This window comes from Trametes versicolor, assembly GCF_000271585.1.
Source record: "Trametes versicolor FP-101664 SS1 unplaced genomic scaffold TRAVEscaffold_12, whole genome shotgun sequence".
NCBI lineage: Eukaryota > Fungi > Basidiomycota > Agaricomycetes > Polyporales > Polyporaceae > Trametes > Trametes versicolor.
In genome coordinates this window covers 2,120,391-2,144,774 of record NW_007360332.1, presented here as the reverse complement: position 1 = coordinate 2,144,774, position 24,384 = coordinate 2,120,391, and the positions used below count along the sequence as shown (strand labels likewise).

The 24,384-nt window shown below is 60.0% G+C and overlaps 10 protein-coding genes and 1 non-coding gene across 11 annotated transcripts; 8 read left to right on the top strand and 3 right to left on the bottom strand.

Annotated features, from left to right (window-relative positions):
* Nucleotides 1-1,047: 1,047 nt before the first annotated feature.
* TRAVEDRAFT_52901 (phosphoglycerate mutase-like protein) lies at nucleotides 1,048-3,072 on the bottom strand (the record flags this gene model as incomplete). The annotated part of the gene is made up of 6 exons (XM_008045403.1): nucleotides 1,048-1,100; nucleotides 1,155-1,280; nucleotides 1,339-1,627; nucleotides 1,678-2,069; nucleotides 2,120-2,172; nucleotides 2,429-3,072. The coding sequence occupies 6 exons, from the start codon at nucleotides 3,070-3,072 to the stop codon at nucleotides 1,048-1,050; spliced, it is 1,557 nt and encodes a 518-aa protein (XP_008043594.1).
* A 411-nt stretch (nucleotides 3,073-3,483) lies between these two features.
* On the top strand, nucleotides 3,484-3,756 carry TRAVEDRAFT_133257 (uncharacterized protein; the record flags this gene model as incomplete). Its single annotated transcript, XM_008045756.1, has 1 exon — nucleotides 3,484-3,756. A coding segment is annotated over one exon (273 nt), but the record flags the coding sequence as incomplete, so codon positions are not given.
* A 1,737-nt stretch (nucleotides 3,757-5,493) lies between these two features.
* Nucleotides 5,494-7,017, top strand: TRAVEDRAFT_52899 (uncharacterized protein; the record flags this gene model as incomplete). The annotated part of the gene is made up of 2 exons (XM_008045402.1): nucleotides 5,494-6,624; nucleotides 6,685-7,017. The coding sequence occupies 2 exons, from the start codon at nucleotides 5,494-5,496 to the stop codon at nucleotides 7,015-7,017; spliced, it is 1,464 nt and encodes a 487-aa protein (XP_008043593.1).
* A 459-nt stretch (nucleotides 7,018-7,476) lies between these two features.
* TRAVEDRAFT_74911 (uncharacterized protein) lies at nucleotides 7,477-9,311 on the top strand. The gene is made up of 2 exons (XM_008045755.1): nucleotides 7,477-8,668; nucleotides 8,734-9,311. The coding sequence occupies exons 1-2, from the start codon at nucleotides 7,493-7,495 to the stop codon at nucleotides 9,025-9,027; spliced, it is 1,470 nt and encodes a 489-aa protein (XP_008043946.1). The 5' UTR covers nucleotides 7,477-7,492; the 3' UTR covers nucleotides 9,028-9,311.
* Nucleotides 9,312-9,810: 499 nt separating this feature from the next.
* TRAVEDRAFT_74910 (uncharacterized protein) lies at nucleotides 9,811-11,533 on the top strand (the record flags this gene model as incomplete). Its single annotated transcript, XM_008045754.1, has 3 exons — nucleotides 9,811-10,992; nucleotides 11,050-11,355; nucleotides 11,415-11,533. 2 exons carry the CDS (start codon nucleotides 9,811-9,813, stop codon nucleotides 11,302-11,304), a joined length of 1,437 nt encoding a protein of 478 aa, XP_008043945.1. The 3' UTR covers nucleotides 11,305-11,355; nucleotides 11,415-11,533.
* A 177-nt stretch (nucleotides 11,534-11,710) lies between these two features.
* On the top strand, nucleotides 11,711-13,087 carry TRAVEDRAFT_52896 (uncharacterized protein; the record flags this gene model as incomplete). Its single annotated transcript, XM_008045401.1, has 4 exons — nucleotides 11,711-11,908; nucleotides 11,960-12,235; nucleotides 12,292-12,885; nucleotides 12,938-13,087. 4 exons carry the CDS (start codon nucleotides 11,711-11,713, stop codon nucleotides 13,085-13,087), a joined length of 1,218 nt encoding a protein of 405 aa, XP_008043592.1.
* A 1,629-nt stretch (nucleotides 13,088-14,716) lies between these two features.
* On the top strand, nucleotides 14,717-18,485 carry TRAVEDRAFT_52895 (uncharacterized protein; the record flags this gene model as incomplete). The annotated part of the gene is made up of 4 exons (XM_008045400.1): nucleotides 14,717-15,871; nucleotides 15,927-16,205; nucleotides 16,947-18,122; nucleotides 18,177-18,485. 4 exons carry the CDS (start codon nucleotides 14,717-14,719, stop codon nucleotides 18,483-18,485), a joined length of 2,919 nt encoding a protein of 972 aa, XP_008043591.1.
* A 241-nt stretch (nucleotides 18,486-18,726) lies between these two features.
* TRAVEDRAFT_60998 (uncharacterized protein) lies at nucleotides 18,727-20,782 on the top strand (the record flags this gene model as incomplete). The annotated part of the gene is made up of 11 exons (XM_008045753.1): nucleotides 18,727-18,803; nucleotides 18,865-18,921; nucleotides 18,980-19,059; nucleotides 19,175-19,274; nucleotides 19,351-19,424; nucleotides 19,486-19,606; nucleotides 19,661-19,763; nucleotides 19,833-19,933; nucleotides 19,992-20,061; nucleotides 20,126-20,215; nucleotides 20,297-20,782. The coding sequence occupies 11 exons, from the start codon at nucleotides 18,727-18,729 to the stop codon at nucleotides 20,780-20,782; spliced, it is 1,359 nt and encodes a 452-aa protein (XP_008043944.1).
* A 94-nt stretch (nucleotides 20,783-20,876) lies between these two features.
* TRAVEDRAFT_t205 lies at nucleotides 20,877-20,962 on the bottom strand. Its single transcript has one exon. It is a non-coding gene; the product is annotated as a tRNA-Pro (tRNA).
* Nucleotides 20,963-21,154: 192 nt separating this feature from the next.
* Nucleotides 21,155-23,182, top strand: TRAVEDRAFT_31734 (uncharacterized protein). The gene is made up of 5 exons (XM_008045219.1): nucleotides 21,155-21,314; nucleotides 21,382-21,440; nucleotides 21,493-21,862; nucleotides 21,911-22,171; nucleotides 22,234-23,182. Exon 5 carries the CDS (start codon nucleotides 22,584-22,586, stop codon nucleotides 22,818-22,820), a length of 237 nt encoding a protein of 78 aa, XP_008043410.1. The 5' UTR covers nucleotides 21,155-21,314; nucleotides 21,382-21,440; nucleotides 21,493-21,862; nucleotides 21,911-22,171; nucleotides 22,234-22,583; the 3' UTR covers nucleotides 22,821-23,182.
* Nucleotides 23,183-23,711: 529 nt separating this feature from the next.
* On the bottom strand, nucleotides 23,712-24,214 carry TRAVEDRAFT_134014 (uncharacterized protein; the record flags this gene model as incomplete). Its single annotated transcript, XM_008045752.1, has 2 exons — nucleotides 23,712-24,121; nucleotides 24,178-24,214. The coding sequence occupies 2 exons, from the start codon at nucleotides 24,212-24,214 to the stop codon at nucleotides 23,712-23,714; spliced, it is 447 nt and encodes a 148-aa protein (XP_008043943.1).
* Between the last annotated feature and the right edge of the window lie 170 nt (nucleotides 24,215-24,384).

The following is a 24,384-nucleotide window of genomic DNA, read 5'->3' as shown; positions in this document are numbered from 1 at the left end:
TGCTGGTCACTGAACCGGTACACGGAGAGCGCTGCGTGGGATAGAAAGACGTACCTGCGTGACAAGGAGGTACGTACAAATTCCACCGAAAACACCTGCAGAAAGACTCACCGAGGCCAACGTGCGGTGCGAAGTGGGCACGGGGGTCGCGAAGTTGTTACACTCCTGCTCAGGCCGGAGACTCTCTCACCAGCGAAACGAAGCGACGTACCTGCACGACCATTCGTACGGAGCTGATAATTCACTCGCATGTGGCAGGACCTACCGAGAGCGCGAGGACGGCGCCCTACGGGGCGCGGCGCGCGGGTGCACGAAGGTCAGCATCCGGCCCGTGAACACAGAGGCGACGCGGGCGAGCGGGACAGCGCAGCCAGCAGCCGAGAATGCGAGCTATTTGGGAGGAGCGCGAGCAAGCAGAGGCGGGGCAGACGTGCAGGGCGGCGGCAGATGGTGGTAGACGCGGAACGAGCAACGACGGCATCAGGCGCCCACGCAACGATCCTTGCATCTGCGCGGCCGCGGCGCCCTCCATCGCCTTCGCCGCCGCGCGCCCTTTGTCGCACCTCGCGCTCTGCGTCGCCGCGTCCGAGGGCGCACACAGTGTCTGTAGTCGCAGTCGTAATAAATATATTCGCGTCCTTACACATCGCCCATTGCGCGTACACCGTCCAAGTCCCGGCGCGGAGCATGTGCGCGAACCACCGTCTCGCGCGCGCGTCCCCTGCCCGCGCGCCGCTGCCCCCTTCCCATGAGCCCCCTGTCCACCCATTAGCCCCCATTCCCCGTCCACTCGCACTCGATATCTTCGGTGAGATCTCGTCCCTCACCCCGCCCCGCCGGTCCGCCGCACCGCCCGCACCACCGAAGACCCTCGGATGCTCGAGCTCGGCAACGTCAGCTTCCATCCGGTTCGGCTTGTCAGAGTTGGACAGGCTGGGATCATACTGCATCGCCAGGGCCGAGAGTGCAAGCTTTGATAGAGTTCCAGCCGCTTTGCGATGGGCAGCTTTGGGATGTGCCTGGAGTGTTCGGCCAGATGCCGCTATTCTAGGGTCCCGGGGGTCCCGGGGATAGAGATGGCTCGCAGTTGCACGAGAGCACTGGGGGGCGTGTTAGCGTGAGCGGGGAAGAGGAGGGGGAGATAAGGAGCGTACGCTGGAACTGGACGTTGGTGGCGAAGGGGGCGAGGTGCGCGGTGCGGAACGCGCGGTTGTGCGGGATGTGGGTGGCTGGGAGCGGCCCGTCCTTCGCGAAGCTCGTCAAGTTCAGCGCCGTGAGCACTGTACCCACACATTCCTGTCAGCTAAACGCCGTATCACGCTCAGTCGAAGGACGTACCGTTGAGCACGACAACCTCGTGCGTCGCGTCAACGTACAGACTCTGCCCGAGCGGGAACGTGCGCTGGTCGTCCGTGAGCGTCGCGTTCGTCGACGAGTTGTGCGCCGCGATCGGTGTGTGCGACAGGCGCGCGACAAGCTCCTGCACGTACCCGATCCCGAGCCCGCGCGCGACGGGCGAGCCGAAGGCCGAACTGTACCAGAAGTGCAGGTCGACGCTGTAGTCGAACCCTTCCCACTCAGCCGGGGTGAACAGCTCGCAGAACTTCGAATAGCCCAGCGCGACCGTCTGCGGAGGTGGTTAGGGCGCGGCGAGTGAGGATGCGGAAGTAAACTCACCTCGTACGCACAGAGCTGCTGCATAGTGTACGCGTCTTCGATAACGAGGTCGACGCCCGTGATCTGCGCGCGGAGCCGGACGAGCGCGTCGCGCAGGTAAATCTCCGCCCACTGGCGCACGTACGGCGTCCCGCGGTCGCCCTTGGCGTGGTCGTGCGAGTTCGTGCACGTCTTCGACGGCGCGAGCGTGTTGTTGAAACCGTGCTCCTCGATCGTGATCAGCTGCTGGTACTTGCCGTCGAGCGGGTGGCCGAAGAAGCCCAGCGCAAAGTTCAGCGCGGAGGACAGCATACGGTCCTGCGACTCGGTGCGGAAGACGGGGAGTGTGTTCGACTCGGTGAAGTTGTGCAGCAGAAAGCCGTATTTCATGCGCATGGAGACGCCGAGGTCGTCTGAGGAAGGGAGATGAGCGCGGGAGGAGGTGCAGAAACAAAAGACTCACAAAGCTGCTGGCGGCCGAACGGAGTCAGGATCTCCTCCCCGAGCTTGTACGTCCTGCGGGAGATGCAGTGGTTAGTTCTATCTCCTTCGGCACGCACGAGCCAGCTCTCGACTGTATGACCTTGCAGTATCCCCCGCCTGGTGTAGCAGGCAGAATCATACGGCTCGCGCATTCGTCTTACTCTGCTCAGGCATGTTGAACGGTTTTATCTGCCCAGATTTTGCACTGCCGTGTCCCAAAAAGGAGCGGATTTACTCACCCTGGAGACGAGGATACGGGTTGCTCCGAGAACAACGCATGTGGACTCACCAATCGTTCAAAAAGTCAAGCTGGCCTCGGGCCTTCCAGGACTCAGACTGCGCGAGGCGGAAAGAAAAGTTTGCGGGGCCGCCATAAGAGGCACCACCTGTCGGATAGCGAGCCCCATGACGATGAAGTAGATGGAGGCCAGTCACCCGACAGCCCTCAGGAGCTTCGGGAGGAGAGTCTACACCAAAAGCGGAGCGAGGAACGGAGAACCAAGGCGAGAGATTGCCCCAGTGCTGGAAGACGTCGAAGGGCTGCTCGGAGTGATTCGCGAGGGTCTGCGGCGCGAGCAGGTGAGCTGCGCCCGAGTGGATAGGCAGAGAGGGGGCGGTAGCGACGAGTGCGGGTTCTGCGCCGGTCGGAGTGGGACCGGCATGGCCGACGTCTGAGGGGAAGAGGGAGGGGAAGACGTTGGAGGGCGAAGGCGGCGGGTAGCGGTGAACCTCGGTCGAGCCTGGTGGGAACGGAGTGAAGAGGTCTGGTGGAGGATGGGAGAGGAAGAAGACGAATCTGAGGGCGAAGGCAGAGAAAAGGCCGGCCGCGTAGGCGAGCACGATCCGCCATGAGCTGAACGTCCCCCGCGTGCTTCGTGTGGCCGGCTCAAGTGCGTAGTCGCCCGCAGGCACCTTCGCGTACTTGGTGGACATCGTCGGGAGAGGGCTGCTCGTCGTGTTCTAGCTCGAGGTCGTCGATGGGGTCGGAGGCTCAGAGCGCGACGGTACGGTCACGCCCAATGCACGTGATCCAAGTCGCGTCCGGGCGCTCCAGGGGGCATCCCCTCTTCCTTCTACCGTCACCTTCTGCGTCGTAGACGTGCACGTAAAGGACGCTGTACATGCCCTCGTCGTCCGATCTCGCTCGCCGTTCAACTTTTTTGCTGACCTGGCGAGGTCAGTCGCACACATTGCGCGACCCGTCCTGCCTCTGCCCTCTCGCGCTCAGACGCGCCAGACTCAATCGCTAACCCGCCCGCCACCCTTGACCCTGCGCTCGACCATCGCCGCGACGCCTTCCATGAGGAGCCTTACACTCTGAGCACGGAGGAGGGGCCTTATGGATACTTTCCCATGCGGATGGGGCAGACGCTAGACAAAGGCCGATACGTGGTCGTTCGCAAACTGGGCTACGGCACCAACTCCAGTGTGTGGCTCGCCAAAGAAGCGAAGTACGTATCTCATTACCCTCGACGTCCGGAAACTGATCATCGGCTCATGTTTCCCAGGCCTGACGGGCATTGTTATGTTGCGCTCAAGATGTTGTCAGCGTACGCCACACTCGTCGAGCGCGAAGACCTCAGTCACGAAATTGCAGTCGCGAAGAGCATGCACTGATTCCAGAAGACGGATCGGGCGCATCCTGGCCACAAGCACTGCGCGATAATTCTGAGGCACTTTGTTGTGCATAGCGCACATGGTAAACATCTTTGCTTGGTTTGAATCCCTTACGGCACGTCGTTGGACGATCTTCTCGAGACCTCTCCGACCCGTCGTCTTCCGCTTCCCGCAGTGAAGACGATCACGAGGCAAGCACTTCTAGCCCTCAGCTTCCTGGAATACAAGCTACAGAGGGTGCACACAGGTTAGTCGATTCCAAGCGCTGCGCATCACATGCACTCACGCACCTCGCAGACGTCAAGGCGGCGAACATTCTCCACCACCCGCGTGCACCCACTGAGCAGATCGACCGCTTCCTCGCGGACAGCCCGGTGCAGATATATGCAGACACGCCCCCGATCGATCCGCGTATATCGCCAGATCCCATTCCGGCCCTGCGGTCGCAGCCGCTCCCCAACTTTGGGCTGGACCCATCGTAGCGAACATTGACATCAGGCTCATCGACTATGACAGCGGTATGTACTATGACCTGTTTTCCACGTCCAGCGATAGCTGACGGCCCGTCTTCTAGCCATACGCGCGGAGGATATCCGCGTGGACACACTTATCTGTACGCCGACTGAGATCCGCGCTCCAGAGATGCTGCTCGGGCATGCGTGGTCGTACCCCGTCGACAGAGATGCTGCTCGGGCATGCGTGGTCGTACCCCGTCGAAGTTTGGGCGGTTGGCTGCCTGGTGGGTATCGAGTCATTCAACTTACGCTGCCCCCGCTGATGTCGATATGTCTGCTAGATATTTTATTTGCTCACGGACGAGACGGTGTTTCCCACCGTGACTCACACCGAGGATCTTCTGCCGTTCATCTATGAGCGCCTTGGGACGTTCCCTAAGGATTTTTGTGCAGCGCTGCACGAAGGGACAGCAATGCATTGACCGCCATGGTGAGCTCTCATAGCTACTTTCGCGAACGGTTGCTGACCTACGGTTGCAGGGATTCCAGTCGGCGCCAAGCGCAGAGACGGCGGTGAAGGCTCCCTCGAGAGCATATTCGCGACGTTGTGCAGTGGCCTGAGCACGCAGGACATCGGCGATACGTGCCGTTTCTTGCGTAAATGTTTGACGATTGACCCGTTGGCTAGGCCGATGGTCTCGCAGTTATTGGAGGATGCGTGGCTGAAGATTTGATGGCGTTCCCGTGGCTGTAGTAGTTTGCATGTGAAACACGCATGGATTGTGCTGCAGACGTACACCATAGTAAGTACTTAATTTATTCTCGAAGGTTGGAGATCAACCGAACTTCAAGTTGTTGATGCGCCGTGAGCTGAACGTGCCTCGCGTGGGTCCGAGATCGCAGCGGCCTGGAGTTCATGGCCCTTTGCGTACATGACGGACATCGTGTGGCCGTCTAGAGGGTTGCTCGTCGTGTTCAAGCTAGAGGTCGACGGCGAAGAGCGCGACGGTACGGTCACGCCAGATGCACGTGATCCCGGTCGCGTAAATAACGCCACGCGTATGGGCGCTTCGGGACAACCTTTCCCTTCTACCGTCCGTCACATTCATCCTCCCGGCGCAGACTTGAACACGGGGGGCGCGCAAGTAGCTCAGCCCATAGTAAGCTTTTTCTTGGGATCTCTTAGTCTCATCCTAGTATGCGACTGACTCAATATTATACGTAGCCCAACGCATAGGATCCAAGCCACTCACCCACTCACCCTCGATCACCGCTTTTCCCCATGCCCGGCCTCAACAATGATGTCCTGCTCGAGGTCATGGCCGCTTCCTCTACAAAAGCCCGCGCTCGCCTCATGGCTACTTCTCGAGCTCTCTACTCCCACGGCGCTAGACATCTGCTTCGCGTAACGCCGTACATTCGTACGGAACAACAGTTGCTCTCCTTCCTCGCCTTCCTTTCCGCCCATCCCGATCGCTGCTCCAAGTTCCTCCGCGACATCGAACTATCCGACTTCATCTGGTCGTCTCCGGCATGCGTCCAACTGGCCGAAGCGCTTTCACGCGCTAGCGGCCTCCAGTGTCTCACATTGAACGGTAAATCCTACGGCGCGGGCCCTACTAGCATCCAAATCCCTGCCTGGGCCGCAATCAGCTCTCCCCAGGAGCTACGCCTACGCAACGCCTACGAGACCTGCCTGGACCTGCTGAAGCAGCACCGCTCCCAATTGAAACGCGTCGTCGTCGACTGCCCACCCAACTTCGACGAATGCTTTTTCTACGATCTCCCAGACGACGACGACTGGACCGTGTACCACCCCGTCCACGTGCTCCAGCACCTCGCGCTGACCCTCGAGGAGCTGCGCACCACCGGCTGGTGCACCCACCCCGAAGTCGAGCCAGACGCGGACATCGTCTACCCACGGCTGCGCACGCTCGCCATGCGGTACGCCTCGCTCCCGCTCACGCTGGCCCTCGTCCGCGCCTACCCGAACCTCGAGCACCTGTCCTTTAATCTTCGGCATGCGTTTCCCGAAGACATCGAGGAGTATCACCTGTGGAACCTGAACGCGCAGTTCCTCGCGGGCCGTACCTGGAGGCACCTGCGCGCGTTCGAGGGCGATCTCGTCGACCTCTACGTGCTGGGCTTAGCGTGCACCATCGAGCGAGTGACGCTCAGACTGCCCCCCAGGCACCGCGACTGGCCTGGAGTGGAGCTACTCACGCCGGTGCTGGCGGAGGCGCGTCCGCGCCATCTCGAGCTCGACGGCTGGCCTGGGGACGTCCGCGGGGCACGGGGCGACGGCAAGTTTGCGGTGTTCACAGGGGAAGGTGCGGCGCGGCTGGAGACGCTCACGATCGAAGGCCCCCTCTGGGGCATGGAGCACGTCGACGTCGACGTGCGCGCAGTGCTGGTACGTCTTCTGCATCAAATTGCGTCCGCATATGCTAACCTCTGCCTTGCCGGCCTGCAGGACGACCTGCTAGACTCGCTCAAGCACTCGCCCCTGCGCCACTTCGCGCTGCACATATACACAGAGCACATCGACCCGACGAGCGGCGCGCAGCCGGGGCTCCCGCTGGGCGCGGCGGAGCAGGCGGCGCTCGACCTCGACGTGGAGGCGACATTGGGGCGGTTTGTGGCGGGCATCCCGACGCTGCGGACGGCGGTGCTGTCGGTGCAGGTTCCGCGCGATAGGCTGAGGACGCAGAGGGCGGTGTTGGAGGATGGAAGTGTGAGCTTTGAGGAGGAGCGGGAGGAGCTGTGGAATGGTCCGTGCCCAGCGGCAGTGTTCCTAGACAGCTAGGTCGATAGTTGCACGCTTGCTGCAAGTTTTGTTTGTTTAGAAGCATGTACTAGTGGTATTAACAGCGTTTGACGTACTAAGCCGCAGCTCGGCACGGGCGCTACGCTTTCTGTTGCTTTCTCCCTCCCACCACCGTCCCAAGCAAACCACGCACAAACATCATACCCTGGGAGATAGAGATATGTAAGTAGCTCTAACCGCTTGTACTTGTAAGGTCTACGCTCGAGTACACGTCTGCTTGTAGGCTACCGTGCACACTGCGGTAACAATCTGTTGATCGCAGGCGTACGTCCGTCGTCAATGCCCCATTCATCTCGCACACTCTGCTTGATAGTCTGCCTCGAACTCAATCGCATCGACCACTAACCATTTCTGCGTCGCACTGTATCCAGATCTATAGTGAGTCCTCACGACTAGACAAGTGAATATAAGTATCTGACACTGCCATGTCCGGAAGCTGTTTATTCTAGTGACGATGCCTTCCAAGTCGCCCACCCCCGTCCTGAACGATGACATCCTACTCGAGGTCATGGCCGTTTCTGACACCGTGGCAGACTGCGCTCGCCTCATGCGAACCTCGCGAATCCTATACGATCGCGGGCCTCCCTTTGTACTCGCCCGCGACACCCCGAGGTTGACAAAGGAGTCACACCTCCTGAGCTTCCTTGCCTTCCTTCGCCGGGAGCCCGCCAGGCGCTGTCCACTCGTTCACCGTCTCGAGTTGTCCCTCGGCGACAGGGTGTTCAAGCCCTCCCTGTTACAGCTCATCGACACCCTCCCTCTCATTAACGATCTGCAGTACCTCTCGATTGATGAAGCCGAATCCTTCCTCGGTTTTCCGGGCTTGAACAACGACCTCGTCGCTGCGTTCGCCACCCTCACATCCCTCCACGAGCTTCGCATGACCGGCGCGAGCCATGCCGCTATAGGTCTCCTCCACGGCATCCGCTCCGAGCCAATACGCCTCCATCTGAACTTTGCCCGCGGCCGCACCCGCGGCCGGGTCAACTCCACCTTCAGCACGGACATACCGGAACGCAACTGGCCGCACTTCCACCCCGTCCTCCTCCTCGCGCGCTGGGCGTCCTCTCTCGAGGAGCTGCACACCGACTACTGGTACACCCACCCGCGCACACCCCCACTCACGGACGTCGTGTATCCACAGATGCGCGCCCTCACGCTCGCGCACACCACGCCCCCGCTCATACTGCCCTTCATCCGCGCCTACCCCAACCTGGAGAGCTTCTCCATCCGGACCTCCTGGCAGGCAAGCACAGACCTCTGGCCGCCCATCGCGTACCGCGAGGAGAACGCCGAGGCGCAGCAGAACGCCGGGCTCGCGTGGGCGCGCCTGCGCGCGTTCGAGGGCGGGCTCATGGACCTGTTCATGCTGGGGCTCGCGTGCCGCGTCGAGCGCGTGGTGCTCCACACGATGGACGCGGACCGCATGCATATGCTCCCGGCGGGGCTTGCGGACGTGCGGCCGCGGAGGCTTGAGCTGCGTGGGTGGCCGGGACACGCGCGCGTCTTCACGTGGGGTAACCCGCTTCCTGTGCTCTTCCAGGCAGAGGGCGTGGAGCGGCTCGAAGAGCTGCTCGTCACGACCGAGCTGGAAGCGAAGAACGCAGATTTTGATATGGCTGCCGCACTGGTGAGTCCTCAATATAGGTGTGCGTCTGTTTCAAGTTATGACCGCTGATGTTCGCTGGGATGTAGGTCAAACTTTGGAGAGGGCTCGAACACTCGCCGCTGCACGACCTGACGTTGCGCATTCTGATAGGGAGCGCTGGAAACGATGCACAGAACCAGCCTCTGACCATGGCAGCGCAGTCGGTACGCGACCTCGACATCGAAGACCACTTGAAGCAGCTTGCAGTGACTGTACCGACGCTGCGGACGGCTGTAGTCTTTGTTCAGGACGCACGCGAGCGGAAGACGCGGGAGGCGACCCTGACGAACGTCGGCTTTGGGTACAAAGAGAGGAGAATGCCGCCGTACGTATCGGCATGATTGGCGGTCGTTGAGAGGGTATGTGAACTAGGACGAGGGTGCACGCTCGTGCTAGTGCAACTAGGGGCCAGTGGCCCTTCTTCTGATGCTTTTCTGAGTTCATAACACATATGTACGGTGCTATTTTTTGATTTCAGGTATCTGAGTGAGTATTGTGGATCTTGCGGACTCAACGTATATGGGTGTATTTTGTATTGATACTCTTCGAACGACTCAGCTCGTCGTCGCTTCTGCCTACTGTGGACCTACAAGGGGCGGCCACAACATTCAGATCTACGTTAAATGTTTGCTCAGATTTCGTCCCCCGATACGATGTATTCCTGCTTGTTGCAACACTCGTGCGTTTTATTTGGCGGGAGACACGATGTAAGCGGTGCCGCATAGCATGGGCGCTAGTGCGCAGTGCGTCTTGCTTCTTCCCTTCCACCATTGTCTGAAAAAGATCACGACGCGCGTCCTAGCCAGCGGGAAACGCAAGTAGAACGTTCATGGTGTGATGAACTTATATTGACCTTATGGTCTACAGAGCACGCCGCTATAGTTCGTTATCGTCTACCAAAAGACGGACGTCGTATGGCTCACCGCGGCTCATCTCAGGGCGCGCCGAGTCTGTGCCTGCCTGTGCGTGCTCCGTGCGGCCGTCTGCATTCGGGCCTGATCCCATCGGCCCCTGGTTTCCTTTACAACGCACTCCATCCAGATCGATATAGTGAGTCTCTCAAAAGCACATACCACCACGTCCGGAAGCTGAGCTCGTTCATTCAGCGTCTGTCGGATCCCACCATGCCCTCAAACGTCCCTGTCTTGAACGATGACATCCTTCTAGAGGTTATGTCCGCGTCGGCCATAGCGGACTGCGCCCGTTTCATGCGCACATCGCGTTTCTTCTACGACCACGGGCCCCTTTTTTTACTCACTCGCAACACTCCACGCTTGACTACTGAACCCGACCTCCTGCGCTTCCTGGACTTTCTCCACCACGAGCCTACCAGACGCTACCAGCTTCTTCGCCGACTAGAGCTGTCCTTCATCGCTAGACTGTCCAACACATCCCTTTTCCAGCTCATCGACGCTCTCCCCCGCTTCACGCACCTCCAGTATCTTTCCATTGACGACGCTGATCCCTTTCTCGGCTTCCTGTACGAAAGTCTTCCTCCTGCCTTTGCTACCCTCACATCGCTCCGCGAGCTTCGAATGGCATGCGTCAGCTACACCTCCATAGACCTGCTACACAACCTCCGCTCCGAGCTGGTGCGCCTCCATCTCGACTTTGCCCAGCCAGACGCACTCGACACCACCTTCGACGTGGACATCCAGCAGGACAAATGGCCGAACTTTCACCCCGTCCCCCTCCTCGCGCGCTGGACCGCCTCTCTCGAGGAACTGCACTCCGATTACTGGTACACCCATCCGTCAATCACGCCGCCCGCAGACTCGGACGTCGTGTACCCGCATATGCGGGCCCTGACGCTAACGCACACCACGCGCTGCCCGTTCACGATGCCGTATGTGCGCGCGTACCCGAACCTGGAGCGCCTGGCCGTCTCGTCCCTGCCTTCCCGGGTCAGTTCCTGGCTCAACGCGGAGGAAGCCGCAGAAGACGCGCAGGAACACGCTGCACGCCGGTTACTCAACATCGAGCAGCAACGCAGCACCGCTGGAAGTACATGGCCGCATCTGCGCACGTTCGACGGCGCGCTGGTCGACCTGTACGTTCTCGGCCTGCAGTGCTCGCTCGAGCGCGTCGCGCTCACCGCGCTGGACGCGAATCACGGGTACATGCTCGGGCCGGCCCTGGCGGATGTGCGTCCGCGCCGCCTCGAATTACGGCAGTGGTCGGTATACGTAGGCATGGATGCGGTATCTGCCGTCCTTCGCGAAGAGGGCGCGGGGCGTCTCGAGGAACTGCTCATCGAGGCGGAGCTAGAAGTTCAATATGCATATGCAGATGTGGCTCGCACACTAGTGAGTTTCTGGCGTGCGTGCGTGTCTGGCCTGGGTATCTGATGTTTCTTGCGGCAGGACAACTTTCTGGAGGCTCTCGGACAGTCGTGTGTGCGCGACTTGACGTTGTGCATTCTCCTAAAGAGATCGCGGGACGATGTGCAAGACCCGCAGCTTGGCAGGACAGAGAAGTTGGAATGGGGGATCGCTGTCCAGGACTATGTGCGACGGCTTGCGGAGGCCGTGCCGACGATACAAAGGGCCGTCGTCTCTGTCCAAAATGTGGACGGGCGGAGGATTCGAGAGGCAACTCTGGCGGACGGGCGCGTTTAGTACGTGGCTAACAAGTAGCCTGCGTACTACCGATTGACTAGGGATCACTAGGTACGTATGGTGTAATGCACTGCTCCGTATCTAATACAGACTGACGCTCCCCCTCGCAGTGACCGCAGAATGCCGGCACGATGCTTATTGGTGATGTTCTGAGCTGCCAGGCAGCTAGCACGAACACGCGCGACATCATACGGACGCGTGAGTAGTACGTGTAAATAGCGAACCTAACCACCGCAAAACTTTTGGATTCAGTGATGGCCGCCGATTGAACATTTCCAGAACAGGATAGATCGCCCATAAAGATACACAACAAATCCCACGGGTTCACCACTTCAACATGGGCCCTTCGTCAATTTTATACCCAAACCACTACCCCCAGCTCTGTCGCTCGCGGATATTCGAAGTAATGTCCAATTTGTCTTGGTTCTGGGACCAGCACGGCGTCAAGGTAGAGTTCGACGGAATCCCTGCGTCATACGAAACGTGGCTGGTCGGCTCTGCCCAGCAGCCCGACTCGGCGCAGCAGATGTTGCTGGACACGGTGGAGGCAGCGACCGCAACGAAGATCGTCAGGATGGATCTCCTCGCGAAGGATGAGAATCTCGTGAGTTCGTCTGTCCGGCTCCTTCCGCGCTCGCGATTGACTCTGGGCTAGGTGGTGAAGGTCGAGTATGAAGACGGCCGACGAGACATTGTGCGCTCGCCACTTCTCTACAAAGAGGACGGGACACCGCGCGCCCATTGTCTCGAGCGGTTCTGGCGAGAAGACGGTCTTCTCAGGTGGCTTGAAACTCAGACACCCCTGCCGGTCCCTAAGGTCCGATACACCTTAGAGGGCTCCGGCCCTGGGAAGTATCTGTACTCTGTCATCGAGGTGCTGCCCGGTACCATCCTTTTGAATGCCTTCGGTCGCATGCCGTACACTGCCAAGGTACACCGTATATTCGTAGTGACTGAGGCGGTATTCGGACTGACGATTATCTACAGGAGTGCGCAATCCGCACCCACGCGGAGTTCGCCGTGAAGTTGTTCCGACTAGATGTACCCCAGCGCATCGGGTCCCTTCGCTGCACTGCAGAGGGTATCCCGGAGGTGATCCCTCAGCAAACGATCAACCCTCAGTACGCTGCACCGCAAGTCTTCGACACTCTCGAGGCGTACATCGACTTCCTCATCTCGCGCCAGCTGCGATCGGAGGACATCGGTACAGACGATGTGTCCCGACGCCGCAGCGAGACGATCCTCACTCGATTTGCCACCCAGCTATCCCGCATCCTCGTGCGGCTCAACCGCCCGGAGCACCGCCGCTGTGTGCTCTCTCACGACGACCTCAATCATACAAACGTTCTCGTGGACGAAGCGGGGGGCGGCGCGGTCAGCGGCGTGATCGACTGGGAGCACCAGTCGACGCTGCCCGCGGTGCTGGCCGCGCAGTACCCGCTGTATATACGCTCTGGCGACTCTCAGATACCGGCGGGCCACTCGGAAAAGTGGATCGAGGACTCGGGGATGATTAGCCCGCAAGGGTTCTCGCTCACGAGTCCAGAGGACGAGGCGAGCCTGCTTGAGTTCTATGCCAATGTAAGTACTCTAGCGACTACCTGGTGCGTTGGAGCTAAAGGATGGGTTCTAGGCGGTGAAGTCCTTGGATGAGGAATACTGGGAGGCACTTGTTGAGGGCGCGCTTTTGCGCTCGGCGGTCGAGTGGCTGGGTTCGCTGCACGACGAGAGCGACTGTGCGGCATTGGAGCGCTGGATGGACCGTGCGTTCCCTGCTGTATAAGTCGTAAGGCCGCGCAAGCACGGCAGAGCCCGCTACCATTGAAGTTTATAGATACATACGATCTCTGAAATGTAGTGCTTCAAGGATATGATATCTGCGCACGAAGCCTTGCCATATCGGTATGGTGGGATGGTGTTTCAATCGCCCGTGCGACCAATTTCCTTGTGAACTAAATCCGTCAAACCCGAGCAATCATGCGGTAACTTGTACGACGGAATGCGAGTTCAAACAGGAAGTTTTGGTTTTACGGTGTGACTCCAGTGCACCCAACCGGCATAAGAAGCACTTATGTATGTTACTTTTGGATGGCAGATAATCCCAAAAGGCCCACGGTGTATGATTGTAGCAGCCCCCCGTATACAACTTATATGGCCGTGCGAGTGTGTGAGGTTGGTGCGAGGGAGAGAACGCGAAAGTTGTGGCATACAATGTATGATAGGCGAATCGATTTGGCGCTCATATTCCCACGGCTTCTGTCAGGCCCCGCTGGCTACACTCTCAATTAGAAAATGTCTTACAGGAAGTTCAAAGCAGTGGAGTAGCGCAGTAACGAGGTTCTAATGATGCTCAGAATTCGTGACTTTTGAAGCAAACTCTTCTGACAGCATCTCCTCCAAGACCCCCTACTAGGTAGCGGGAATGAACGCTGCCGGTGAGCTTGTTGTCGTCCTTTTGTGCGCTGCCCACGCCACAAAGCTGGAGCCACGGTTACGTACGATGTACGTGGTTTCATGTATCTCTCGCGAGACCCTGCGCGTTCAAAGTTTGGCAAGTCGCTGTGTCACTTGCCAAGCTAAACAGCTCCAATAAATTGCTAGTTTCCTGGAATCTTTTGCAGAGAAGGTACGAGTGCGGTGAACGAAAAAAGGAAGACAAGGAGCCTATGAAATCAAAATTCGTAGTCCCAGCCACGACGGCAATGCCCGGCGGGAGTCGCGCGATTCCGCCGGGCGCTCCAGGACCCACCCTTCTCAGTGCCGCCAGCTTCAACGATTCAGCTAGACGCAAACACGCTCACATCGTCAAATAGTGAGGCCTTGAGGTTGGAGTATAGTCACGGTAACTTTACTTGTAAGTGCAGCGCTCTTCATCGTGCATAGGCACTGTCAGGTCAGTACCTAGACTCCGGCTGCGGCTATCATCAGGAATGACCTCAGGAACCAGGGGCCCTATATGGTAACAGGTGGTTGGATTGAGCGCTGGAGACTCCCCCCCAATATGCGGAGACGCCCTGTCTCCATCCGCGGCCATATGGAGCCTATGGAGGCGTTCCCACGGCTTCCCCGCACGACTCACCAACGACGCCCTCCCCGCTCACAATTAAAATCATTGCGGCCGGCCTACGGAAGGCCAGATCTATGAGCTCGTACGTCGAAGCAAGCGCGAGATGAGGTTTGTCGCAGGGATGGAGAACGTGTCTCCATATGGAGGCCCCTGGAGCGCTGGAGTCGGGCGTCTCCGTCTGGAGGATTTGGCTTTTCCTGATGATAGCCTCTGGCTTGCTACTGTCGGTATTCATACTTGGCTTCGCCTATCGTCTCTTTCTATTATCAAATACTCAAATTCGACCTATAGGTAAACCAGTATCTTCCCCATCGCTTCGAAATCCGGTTGCGCTTATCCTGAGTCATGCCTGGCCTCAACAATCTTGACATCCTACTGGAGGTCATGGCCGCCTCCAGTAGAAGAGACGCCGCCCGTCTCATGGCAGCCTCTCGGGATCTCTACTCCCACGGGGCCAAATTTTTACTCCGTGACCCACCGCACATAACGACACAACTGCAACTACTTTCCTTCTTGGCCTTTCTTTCCGCCCAACCCGATGTACGCTCCAAGTTCCTCCGCCACCTAGAACTATCCCCCAAATACAGCTGGTCTACTCCCGTCTGCGTCCTGCTCGCCGATGCGCTTTCACCCGTCCATAACCTCCAATCCCTGAAAATATCCGGCGGATACTACGGCTGCCTTGCGGACCCCGAACTCATTTCCGCGTTGGCTGCACTCCCCTCTCTCCAAGAGCTACGCGTATTCAGCTATGGGCTCGATTGCCTTGACCTCCTGAAGGCGCTTCGCGCCCAGGTAAGACACCTCATCGTCGACTGCCCGGGACACTATCGCGAGAACATCTTCAACGGATACGCGGACGACGACGAATGGGCCGCGCACCACCCCATTACCGTGCTCGCGCACTCCGCGTTGACCCTGGAGGAGCTGAGCATCTCCTGCTGGAGCACCCACCCCGACCCCGAGGTCGTACCAAGCCCCGACATCATCTACCCGCGGATGCGCACGCTTTCGATCGAGTACGGCTCACTGCCGGTGGTGCTACCCCTTATACGCGCATACCCCAATCTCGAACACCTTTCTTTTGGCTTCCGGAATGCCTACCCCGACGAAATCGAGGAGTATCGCCTCTGCAATCTGAACGAGCAGCTCCGGACGGGATGCACCTGGCGCCACTTGCGCGCATTCGCGGGCGACCTTGCGGGCCTCTACGTTTTGGGTCTGACGTGCGCCATCGAGCGGGTGACGCTCAGGTTGCCCGCCATTTACCTCCACTGGCCTGGGACGGCCCGTCTCGGCCCTGCATTGGTGACTGTGCTCGCTAGGGCGCGCCCGCGGTGTCTCGAACTCGACGGCTGGCTCGCGGATATCTGCGGGCCGAGGGGCGACGGCAAGTTTGCAATGTTCAGAGATGAAGGTGCGTCGCGGCTAGAGACGCTGACGATCGAGGGCCATCTGGACGGCACGGAGCATGTCGGCGTCGATGTTTGTGCGGTGCTGGTAAGTACCTCTGAACGTGTCTAGGCGTCTTCCCTTCTGACTTGATGACCGGCAGGATGATCTTTTGGACTCGCTCAAACGCTCACGACTGCGCCACTTCGCGCTGAACATCTACACGGAATATCTCAACCCGACGACCGGCGCGGAGCAGCAGGATGTTCCGCTTAGCGCGGCGGAGCGGGCGGCGCAGGATCTAGACGTGGAGGCGGTCATGGGGCGGTTCGTAACGACAATCCCGACGCTGCAGACCGCGGTCTTTTCCGTGCAGGTCCCGCGCGATGTACTGAGGACGCGCAAAACGACACTGGCAGACGGCCGCATCCAGTTTGAAGAGGTACAGAGGACGCTATAGAGTGACCCGCGGTGGAACGTACCTGGACTCGGACGAGGTACGACGCCGATGAGGAGACTGCGAGAGCGAGCCGCTGTTGGATGCTCTTTCCGGCATGGATCTAACGTATTCAATAACACACCGGAAAGCAGAATCGGTGGAGTATCAGCGTGGGTGTACCACACTGGCGTATTGACACTTTTGGCCCGTCGTCGCATCCGAACTGCGTGCTGCTGGTCCCTGGACGGCTGACCCACGAGTCAAGAGCCTCTCGTCATTCGCGTACAATATCCCTGCCGCTCGGAGACCGCATATTCGGAATGTTAAAGGCTATACATCCAGTGAAACTAGTGTTAACCTAGTGTTCGTAGTATCCAGTCAAATACCAGCGATCTTGGTCGTAAAGTTTGGCATAAACGGCAGTGTCGGTGGTACGGGCGCTACCTGCTCCAAGTCCCTCTTGCTTCCTCCCTCCACCATCCCAAACAAAACACGCACGCTCACCCTACGCGAGTGAGTGGGTGGGTGGTGGTGTTATTAGAATTGCGAGCGCATAAATCAACGTAAGCTTCTGTTTCAAACCTCTCGGAACTCTCACCAGCGCGCCGGTAGCGATTTGTCGTGTACTGTAATGGCACCGGACGGACGTCCGAGTCATCTACTATGCCCTCCTGCTCCCAATGTTCGGCGGTGGACGCTGTATGCTGACTGCCATCATAGATATTTAACTCGCGATTCCTGTAGAGGATGTTTGCGTCAAGACCTGTCCTCAATGATGACGTTCTGCTCGACATCATGGCTGCCGCTCCCATCGAAGTCACCGCCCGCCTCATGGCTGTTTCTCGAGTTCTCTATTTGCACGGGCCGAAATATGTCCTCAGTGAACCCCCTTTCCTCAAGGACGAACAACAGTTGCTCTCGTTCTTGGACTTTCTTTCGGTTCAGCCCGAGAGCCGCTCCAAGTTTGTCCGTCATCTGAAACTGCATTTCATCGACTTGTCAGCTCCCACCTCTCTTCGCCTCGTAAACGCGCTTTCCCTCATGACAAACCTCCAGTCTCTCGCGCTGTCCTGCAGGCCCGGGAAGCAAGTCCGCCGCCGCCATGGGTGGGACGCGAGCCTAATCGCCAGCTTCGCCGCCCACCCCTCCCTGCACGTGTTACACCTGTCGGGCCTTCAAGGAATGGATTCTCTAGAGCTCCTGCAGACCCTCCGCCCCAGATTGACACGCCTCACGGTCGACTTCCCAGCTGGAACCCGCGACAACATCTTTGACGATCTCTTTGGCGTGCTCGAATGGAACGACTTCCACCCCATCCTCTGGCTGGCGCCCTTCGCGGCCACCCTCGAAGAGCTCAGCGTCACCCGCTGGTGCACGCACCCCATGAACCCTCCGATCACCAACGTCGTCTATCCGCGCCTGCGCACGCTCGACATGCAGGACGCCACGCTCCCGCTCACGCTGCCCTTCGTCCGCGCGTTCCCCGCCCTCGAGCGCCTCGCCTTCCGCACCAAGTACCACAACACCTACGGCGACACCGCCGCGCAGGTGCGGCTGTGCCGGAACCGGAACGTCCAAGAGCAGCAGCGCGCGGGGATCACCTGGGCGCGGCTGCGCGCGTTCGACGGCGGCCTCGCTGGGCTGTACGTCCTCGGGCTGGTGTGCAGCATCGAGCGCGTCGTGCTGGCTGGCGTGCGCCATGACCAGCTGCACATGCTCGCCCCCGCGCTGGTGCACGCGCGCCCGCGGGTCCTCGAGCTGGGCGGGTGGCCCGTGGACATCCGGCGGCCCGGGCCGCGGGGCGACGGCGGGACGTTGGCGGTGCTGCAGGGCGCGGGCGGGGCGCGGCTGGAGGACCTGACGATCGAGGGCCGGTTGGAGGGAGAAGAGCACGGCGAGGTCGACCTGTCTTCTGTACTGGTAAGCTACGCTCGCGCGTGGATGCTGCTCGTCTGACGCACTTTCTGTGTGCAGGACGACTTGCTGGACGCGCTGGCGGGCATGCGCTTGCGCCGGTTCGCGCTGAATATATACACGGAGCACATCGACGCGATGGGCTACGACGACGCGGCGGAGCGGCCGCTGGGCACCGCAGAGCGGACTGCGCGCGACCTGGACGTCGAGGCGTACCTGGGACGCTTCGTGGCGGCGGTCCCGGCTCTGGAGTGGGCGGTGGTTTCGGTGGAGGGGCCCCGCAGCGAGTATAGGACGCGCACCGCGACATTTGCGCGCGGCGGCGTGGCGTTGGAGGATAGGACGGAGTTGCGGGAGATGCGCATCTGAGAGAGACCTGAATGTCTAGACGCCATGTTTTCTAAGACTCGGTGCATATGTAACACGTTGCGTGAGGGAGTTGCCCATGGCTGTACCAATACAAGTACTAGGCGCCATCCCTAACCCTGCGATAGGGTTTGCACTCGGAGCGCCCATGTCGCCGATCCACCGCTTCCCTTCGACGTCCATCTCGCGCTCGCGCAGTCGCATGCAGCGAACAACTAACAAACTGATACGGAATCTGGCACGGATGCATGCGCGCAACCCGTACCAATCCCCGCCCGACTTCCTCGCCCTCGCAGATGCACATCCCGCCCTCAAGCCCCAGTACGCCTTCCACACCCTTCGGTGTCATATACAACTGACTGACGGACTACGGTTACTGCAGCATCATCCGCACCGCAAAGGGCGCCACTATCGACTTCAAGGACGACGCCGCCCAGAGGTCCGTCTCCCTCAATCCGAGCGTAGCAATGTCGCAGAGGGTGTTAAACAACGAACAGGGCACTCACGGAAGCGATCCTGAGTCGCGACTTCGGCCTGCGCGTCGTGCTCCCGCCCGGCCGGCTGTGTCCCCCCGTCAGTGCCCTCGTCCCCGCCCCCGCGCCCTCGCCTACGTGTATCTCACATCGCCGCGTTCGCAGGTCCCGAACAGGTGCGTTCTGGGACACGAACTGGATGCAGGGAGCTGACATGCGCGTACAGGCTCAACTACATTCTGTGGCTCGAGGACGTCTTGGCCGCCGTCGCGCTCGCCCTGGGCGAGGACCCGGATCGGCCCGTCAGAGGTATCGACGTGTACGTCTCCCTCATACACCCCAACCCTCTCTCTTGGCTTCCCCGTTTCGAGGTGTACTGACTGGTTACGGAGCAGGGGAACAGGCGCGTCGGCGATATACCCCCTCCTCGGGTGCCGCACGCGCCCGAACTGGTCCTTCGTCGCCACCGGTATGCTTCACACCCACGCGCTACGCCGATCGAACTAGCTAACGCGCATATATGCGGACAGAGATCGACGCGCTCTCCCTACGCTCCGCGCGCGAGAACGTGCGCGCGAACGCGCTCGAGGGCCGCATCTCTATACGTGAGGCGGATCCCGCGGGTCATATCTTCGGACCGCTCTTCGAGAGGTCTGTCTCCGTCTCACATCCTAGCATCGAGACGTTGCGCCTGACGAGACGCAGCGACGGCGCAGGGTACGACTTCACGATGTGCAACCCGCCGTTCTACGGCAGTCGCGAGGAGGTGCAGCAGTCCGCCGAGGGCAAGGAGCACGGCCCGAACGCTGTACGTATCCATCCTTTGCCATTCCACCATTATGCGCGAGTGAGAGACTGATGAGGGGGAGTGGGGTAGGTGTGCACGGGCGCGGACGTGGAGATGATCACCCCAGGCGGGGAAGCGGCCTTCGTCGCGCGGATGGTCGAGGAGAGCACGCGCGCGCAGGATCGGTGCCGGTGAGTCTGTTCGCCTGAGCGCACAGTGGCTGCTAAGTACTGACGAGGGGGATGGAAGGTGGTTCACGTCGATGCTGGGCAAGCTGTCGAGCCTGGCGCACGTCGTGCAGGCGCTGCGGGATCACAAGGTGCGCGTCCCCCTTCCACACCCACTTCCACTTTCTCGAAGATGCGTACTCATACACAAGGCAGATCGAGAACTACGCGGTGGCGGAGCTGGTGCAGGGCCAGACACGGCGGTGGGTCCTTGCGTGGTCCTTCGCAGACGTTCGTCTCCCAGATGTACGTTCGTCCTCTCTCCCCATCCCCACACACTCACGCCCGTCCCCTCTCCAACGTACATTATCTGACGACGCGCCCTAGACACTCGCCCGCCTCTCTCATCATGGGACACAACACCTCACGCCCGCGCGCAACACCCTCCACCAGCCCCTCCCTTTGCCCCCCTCCCGCTCATTGTCGGAGGCGGCGTCCATTACCCGCACCGTCCTCACAGCAATCCCCGGCCTCACCATCCGGCCACACTCTCCCACTCAGTCCCCGGAGGCGCTGGACGTGGCGGTGTCCGCAGCGGGCTGTACGTGGTCGCGCGCGGCTCGGCGGCGAAGACGCGACTCCGACGCGATGCATACGGACGCCGACCCCGACCCCGCGCTGGTTTGTAGAATGCGGTGCGAGGAACGGGGAGAAGGTGGAGGGGAAGAGGAAAAGGGAGAAAAGGGCGCACAGCTGGTGTTTGACTGGACGAGGGGACGGGATAGGGCGCTGTTTGAGGGCCTTGCGAGTCATGTGGGGCGGAAGGTCGTCGCGGGACTGTCTTCCCCTAGTATTAGTTTAGGGAATGGATGATGCACTCTATCTGTAGTCCAAAATATCATCGTGGCCGCGAGCACCTCGGTCGAGCGGAGGGAAGGGAGAAGGGAAGGCAGAAGGAGGCAAAAAGGGGCCCAACCGGGATTCGAACCCGGGATCCCTTGCAATCGCACCGAAGTACCCAAAGCAAGTATCTTACCTCTAGACCATTGGGCCGATACAACGGGCCCTTTGTGCAGCTCCATGTCCGTACCACCGCGAGCCTGTGCAACGACGTCATGGGCTCCGCCTCCGCCTCGAGTCTCTCCGCCACACTTGGCCGGTATATAACCCGCCCCAGGCGAACGCTCCCCACGAACGCACGCCCTCCACGACCACGCCAGCCATGTCTTCCCCTACCACGACGACCGACTCGCTCACCTACCCGCCCCCCGCCCGTCTCTCCGCCTCCGTCGCGCGCATCCAGGCCCAGCCCGCCGCCGTCCCCGCCATGTCCGCCCACGCTGCGCCGCCCGCGCGCCAGACGGGGCCTGCTGAACGGATCCGCGGAGGATGCATCCCGTGTCCGGTGCGTGTTCCTCTCTTTTGTTAGGTTGGGGAGTGAGGACGATGCTGACGATGGGGTGGATGTGTAGGGCGGGGGCGTATGTTATATCATCCCGATTCCTTGTTGCTGTTAGACGGTCTGCGCGCGGTATGTCGTCGTTTTGTCTTTACTTGTGGCGTTGGCTCACTCTCTTTTGTAGACTGCATACACGAAACGACTCCTATCGTATCCCTCTACCACGACATATAATGCGTGCGCAACAGCATCTGTACCGCGTACACGCACGACCCCGGACATTCACATGTATCTGTAGATATCGGACTGGACTATCATAGCACTGAAGTGTTCCCTCTCTCCTTCTACGAGTGTGTCGCGCTCGTCGTTCCGCTGGGTGGTTGACCGGTTTTGCACGGTCTTCCTCCGGTTCCGTGCGCAGTTTTGGTCCTGCGCAGGCTCGCTACTGAGCTGCACTGCTTACGGTCACGCAATGCGCCTCGTACAGCTGCGCACCACCTTGGCAAGTACTTGGTTGGCCTGGATGCGGTGTAGGCTTGCGCACCGGTCCGAATGTGAGTTTTCTGTCCCGCCCGAGTTTGCACCGGCTGACGCGAATGCAGGGGTGTGCCTCACCGCGCCTTGTGGCGCATCTAAACCGCGCATCTCAACGTTCTCAGCACTCGTGGGCTGGACGCCGATGTATACGACGCGGGTCTGTAAGACTCGCTCTTGATACATTCTGTGGGCGACTTCGCAGACCGACAGCTTGTTTTCCTCCTACATAGGTCGCGGGCTTGCGTCCACCCGGCGCACATACTCCGTGCGCCACGCTGGCTGCTGTCGCGTCGACTCCGCCCTCCAGGAGTGCCTATCACGCGTGCGTAAGTCCCATCCGCGCGGTGCTCATCGCCCAGTACAAGCTTACCGCGCCCTCTCGCCGAAGTCACACTTTGAATCCTACAGGACGGATGCCAGGGTCCCTGGCGAGACCTGCCACCACCGACGTCTATCCCGTCACCCCAAGGACATCGCTCTGCGAATGGATAGGTGCTGATCGCGTTCTCGTTCCTGGCAACCTGTTCTCGGTGCTGGCGACCCGTTCTCAGTGATGGCGATCTGTCTACGCGTCTGTCCTGAGGCGCAATCGGCCCTCCTGCGGACACCCTTGCGGTACGACACTGGGCGACAACTACGACCGCGACGACACGGACACGGCGGGTATGTCCCGAGAGCTGCACTAGGCTCGTCCTCTTCGACCGTCCTGCCTTCCTTGAGGGCACCGGGGTACCCCGCATGGATCGCCATAACAAGTTTCTAAACCTCGGTTCCCGCTATAAGCCCCGCTACACGATAAGGATTCGCCCCCATCTCACCACATTTCCCCGTCCTCCACGCATGTCAGCCACCCAGTTACACCTCTGCATCCTCTCCTCCATCTGCCCACATCTACTCCGAAATCCCCGTCAAGCAACCACCCCCCAGCCCAAGCCCTCGCGTCCTCTCGCGCTCGCGCTTGTTCCTACCCCGTGACCGACACTGCCTGTTCTGCCTTTGTCGGGAGCCGTTGCTCGTGCGGGCTAGCCGGGTCTCTCTCGGTTACGCTGTTGATATGGTGGGTGCAGGGGTAACACAAATGGCTGCGAACGTTCACGGGTGAGGCGATGGAGAGACCGGAGGCGAAGGGGCGGGATGCATGGTAGGCCGGCGAGACGGCTGGGCGTGTTGGTATGGAGGTTAGGAGGGACGGCGGGGTCTGTGTAGAGGTGAAGATGGGAAAGGAGTCACTGGTAGGTATTCGTATGAGTGAGATGTTGTAGAATGGTTACAGTCTCGCGAACCGGTGGTTTTGTATGGTGTAGCCTATGGACATAACGAGATGGTTTCAAGGGCGCGATAGCTTTCACATTCCGGAGAGGCGGACCAACGCGAGATCTGTGTGACCTTGAACTTGCCGTTCTGTTTAGTTTAGAGTTGGCGATCATTTAGAAAGTAATGGGTGTGCCGTGCACGCGTCGGAGCTTTCTTGTGCTACTAGTACTAGCATCTGCGCTGTTACGATACTCTGTTGAGGGCTTGTAAGAAGCAGGATATGACATGCTCGTTTGTTTCGCGGAAGATATATCATCCCCGGGTCCACTAGGATCGCACGTCACCGTCGTTAAATCTGCGCATCCGATCTCAGAGGGTGTACGTATCGAATCTGTCATGACATGATGCCATACACGCGCTGACAAGCCGTCCCTGCAACCCGTATACAGCCCTATACCTCTCCGATGGCTGTCGCAGTGTCTCCCGGATAAGAGACGCACACTCGCGCACCAGAGCTCTCCGTTTCCCCGTCCATTTCCTCGTAGATTGTACAAACAGCTGGTATACAAACACATTACCTTTATGCCCCTCACGCGCTCCCCACGCCTCCTTCTACGCAGCCTTTCCCTGCAGCTCCTTCACGATAGCCACCGCCCGCACAAACTTCGCCTTCTCCTCCTCAGTCGGCACGACCGAGCTCTGCCCGCCCCCACACCCCTGCGGGCCGCCGTTCTGCCACACGAGGTCGTCCGAGCCGAACGCGATGCTCGTGTCGAGCCCGTAGATGTCCGCGCTCCCGGGCGGTGATTCGGTGGGGATCGTGCTGAGGATGTGCTTCAGCTCCGCGACGAGCGCGGCGGTGTGCGCGTCCGCGGCGGAGAGGGACTTGGGCGCGCCGTCCTGCAGGGAGGGCGTGCCCTTGGGGCGCACGGCGCTCGTAATGTTGAGCAGGTTCTGCGTCGGGATGCCCGTGATCGTGATGATGGCCTCGGGCGTCGGGGGCGCGAAGCCGCCGGTGATACCTGTATGTAGGTGAGCGGGGCGTTATCGGGGCTGCGATTGTGCGCGGGAGACGTACCGTGCTGGAGGCGGAGCGAGAATTCGGGGATGGACATGATGGACGTGCGGATGCAAATATGTGTGGTATACAAGATAGTGGTGGGTTCGAGGAGATGGGGGGACGAGGAGAGGAGGTGCGATTGGGACGAGGACGATCGCGCGGCTTAAGAGCAAGAGGCGCGGTGGCGCCAGTCGCCCGCTGCGCCGCGGCTGTGTGACGTCACGC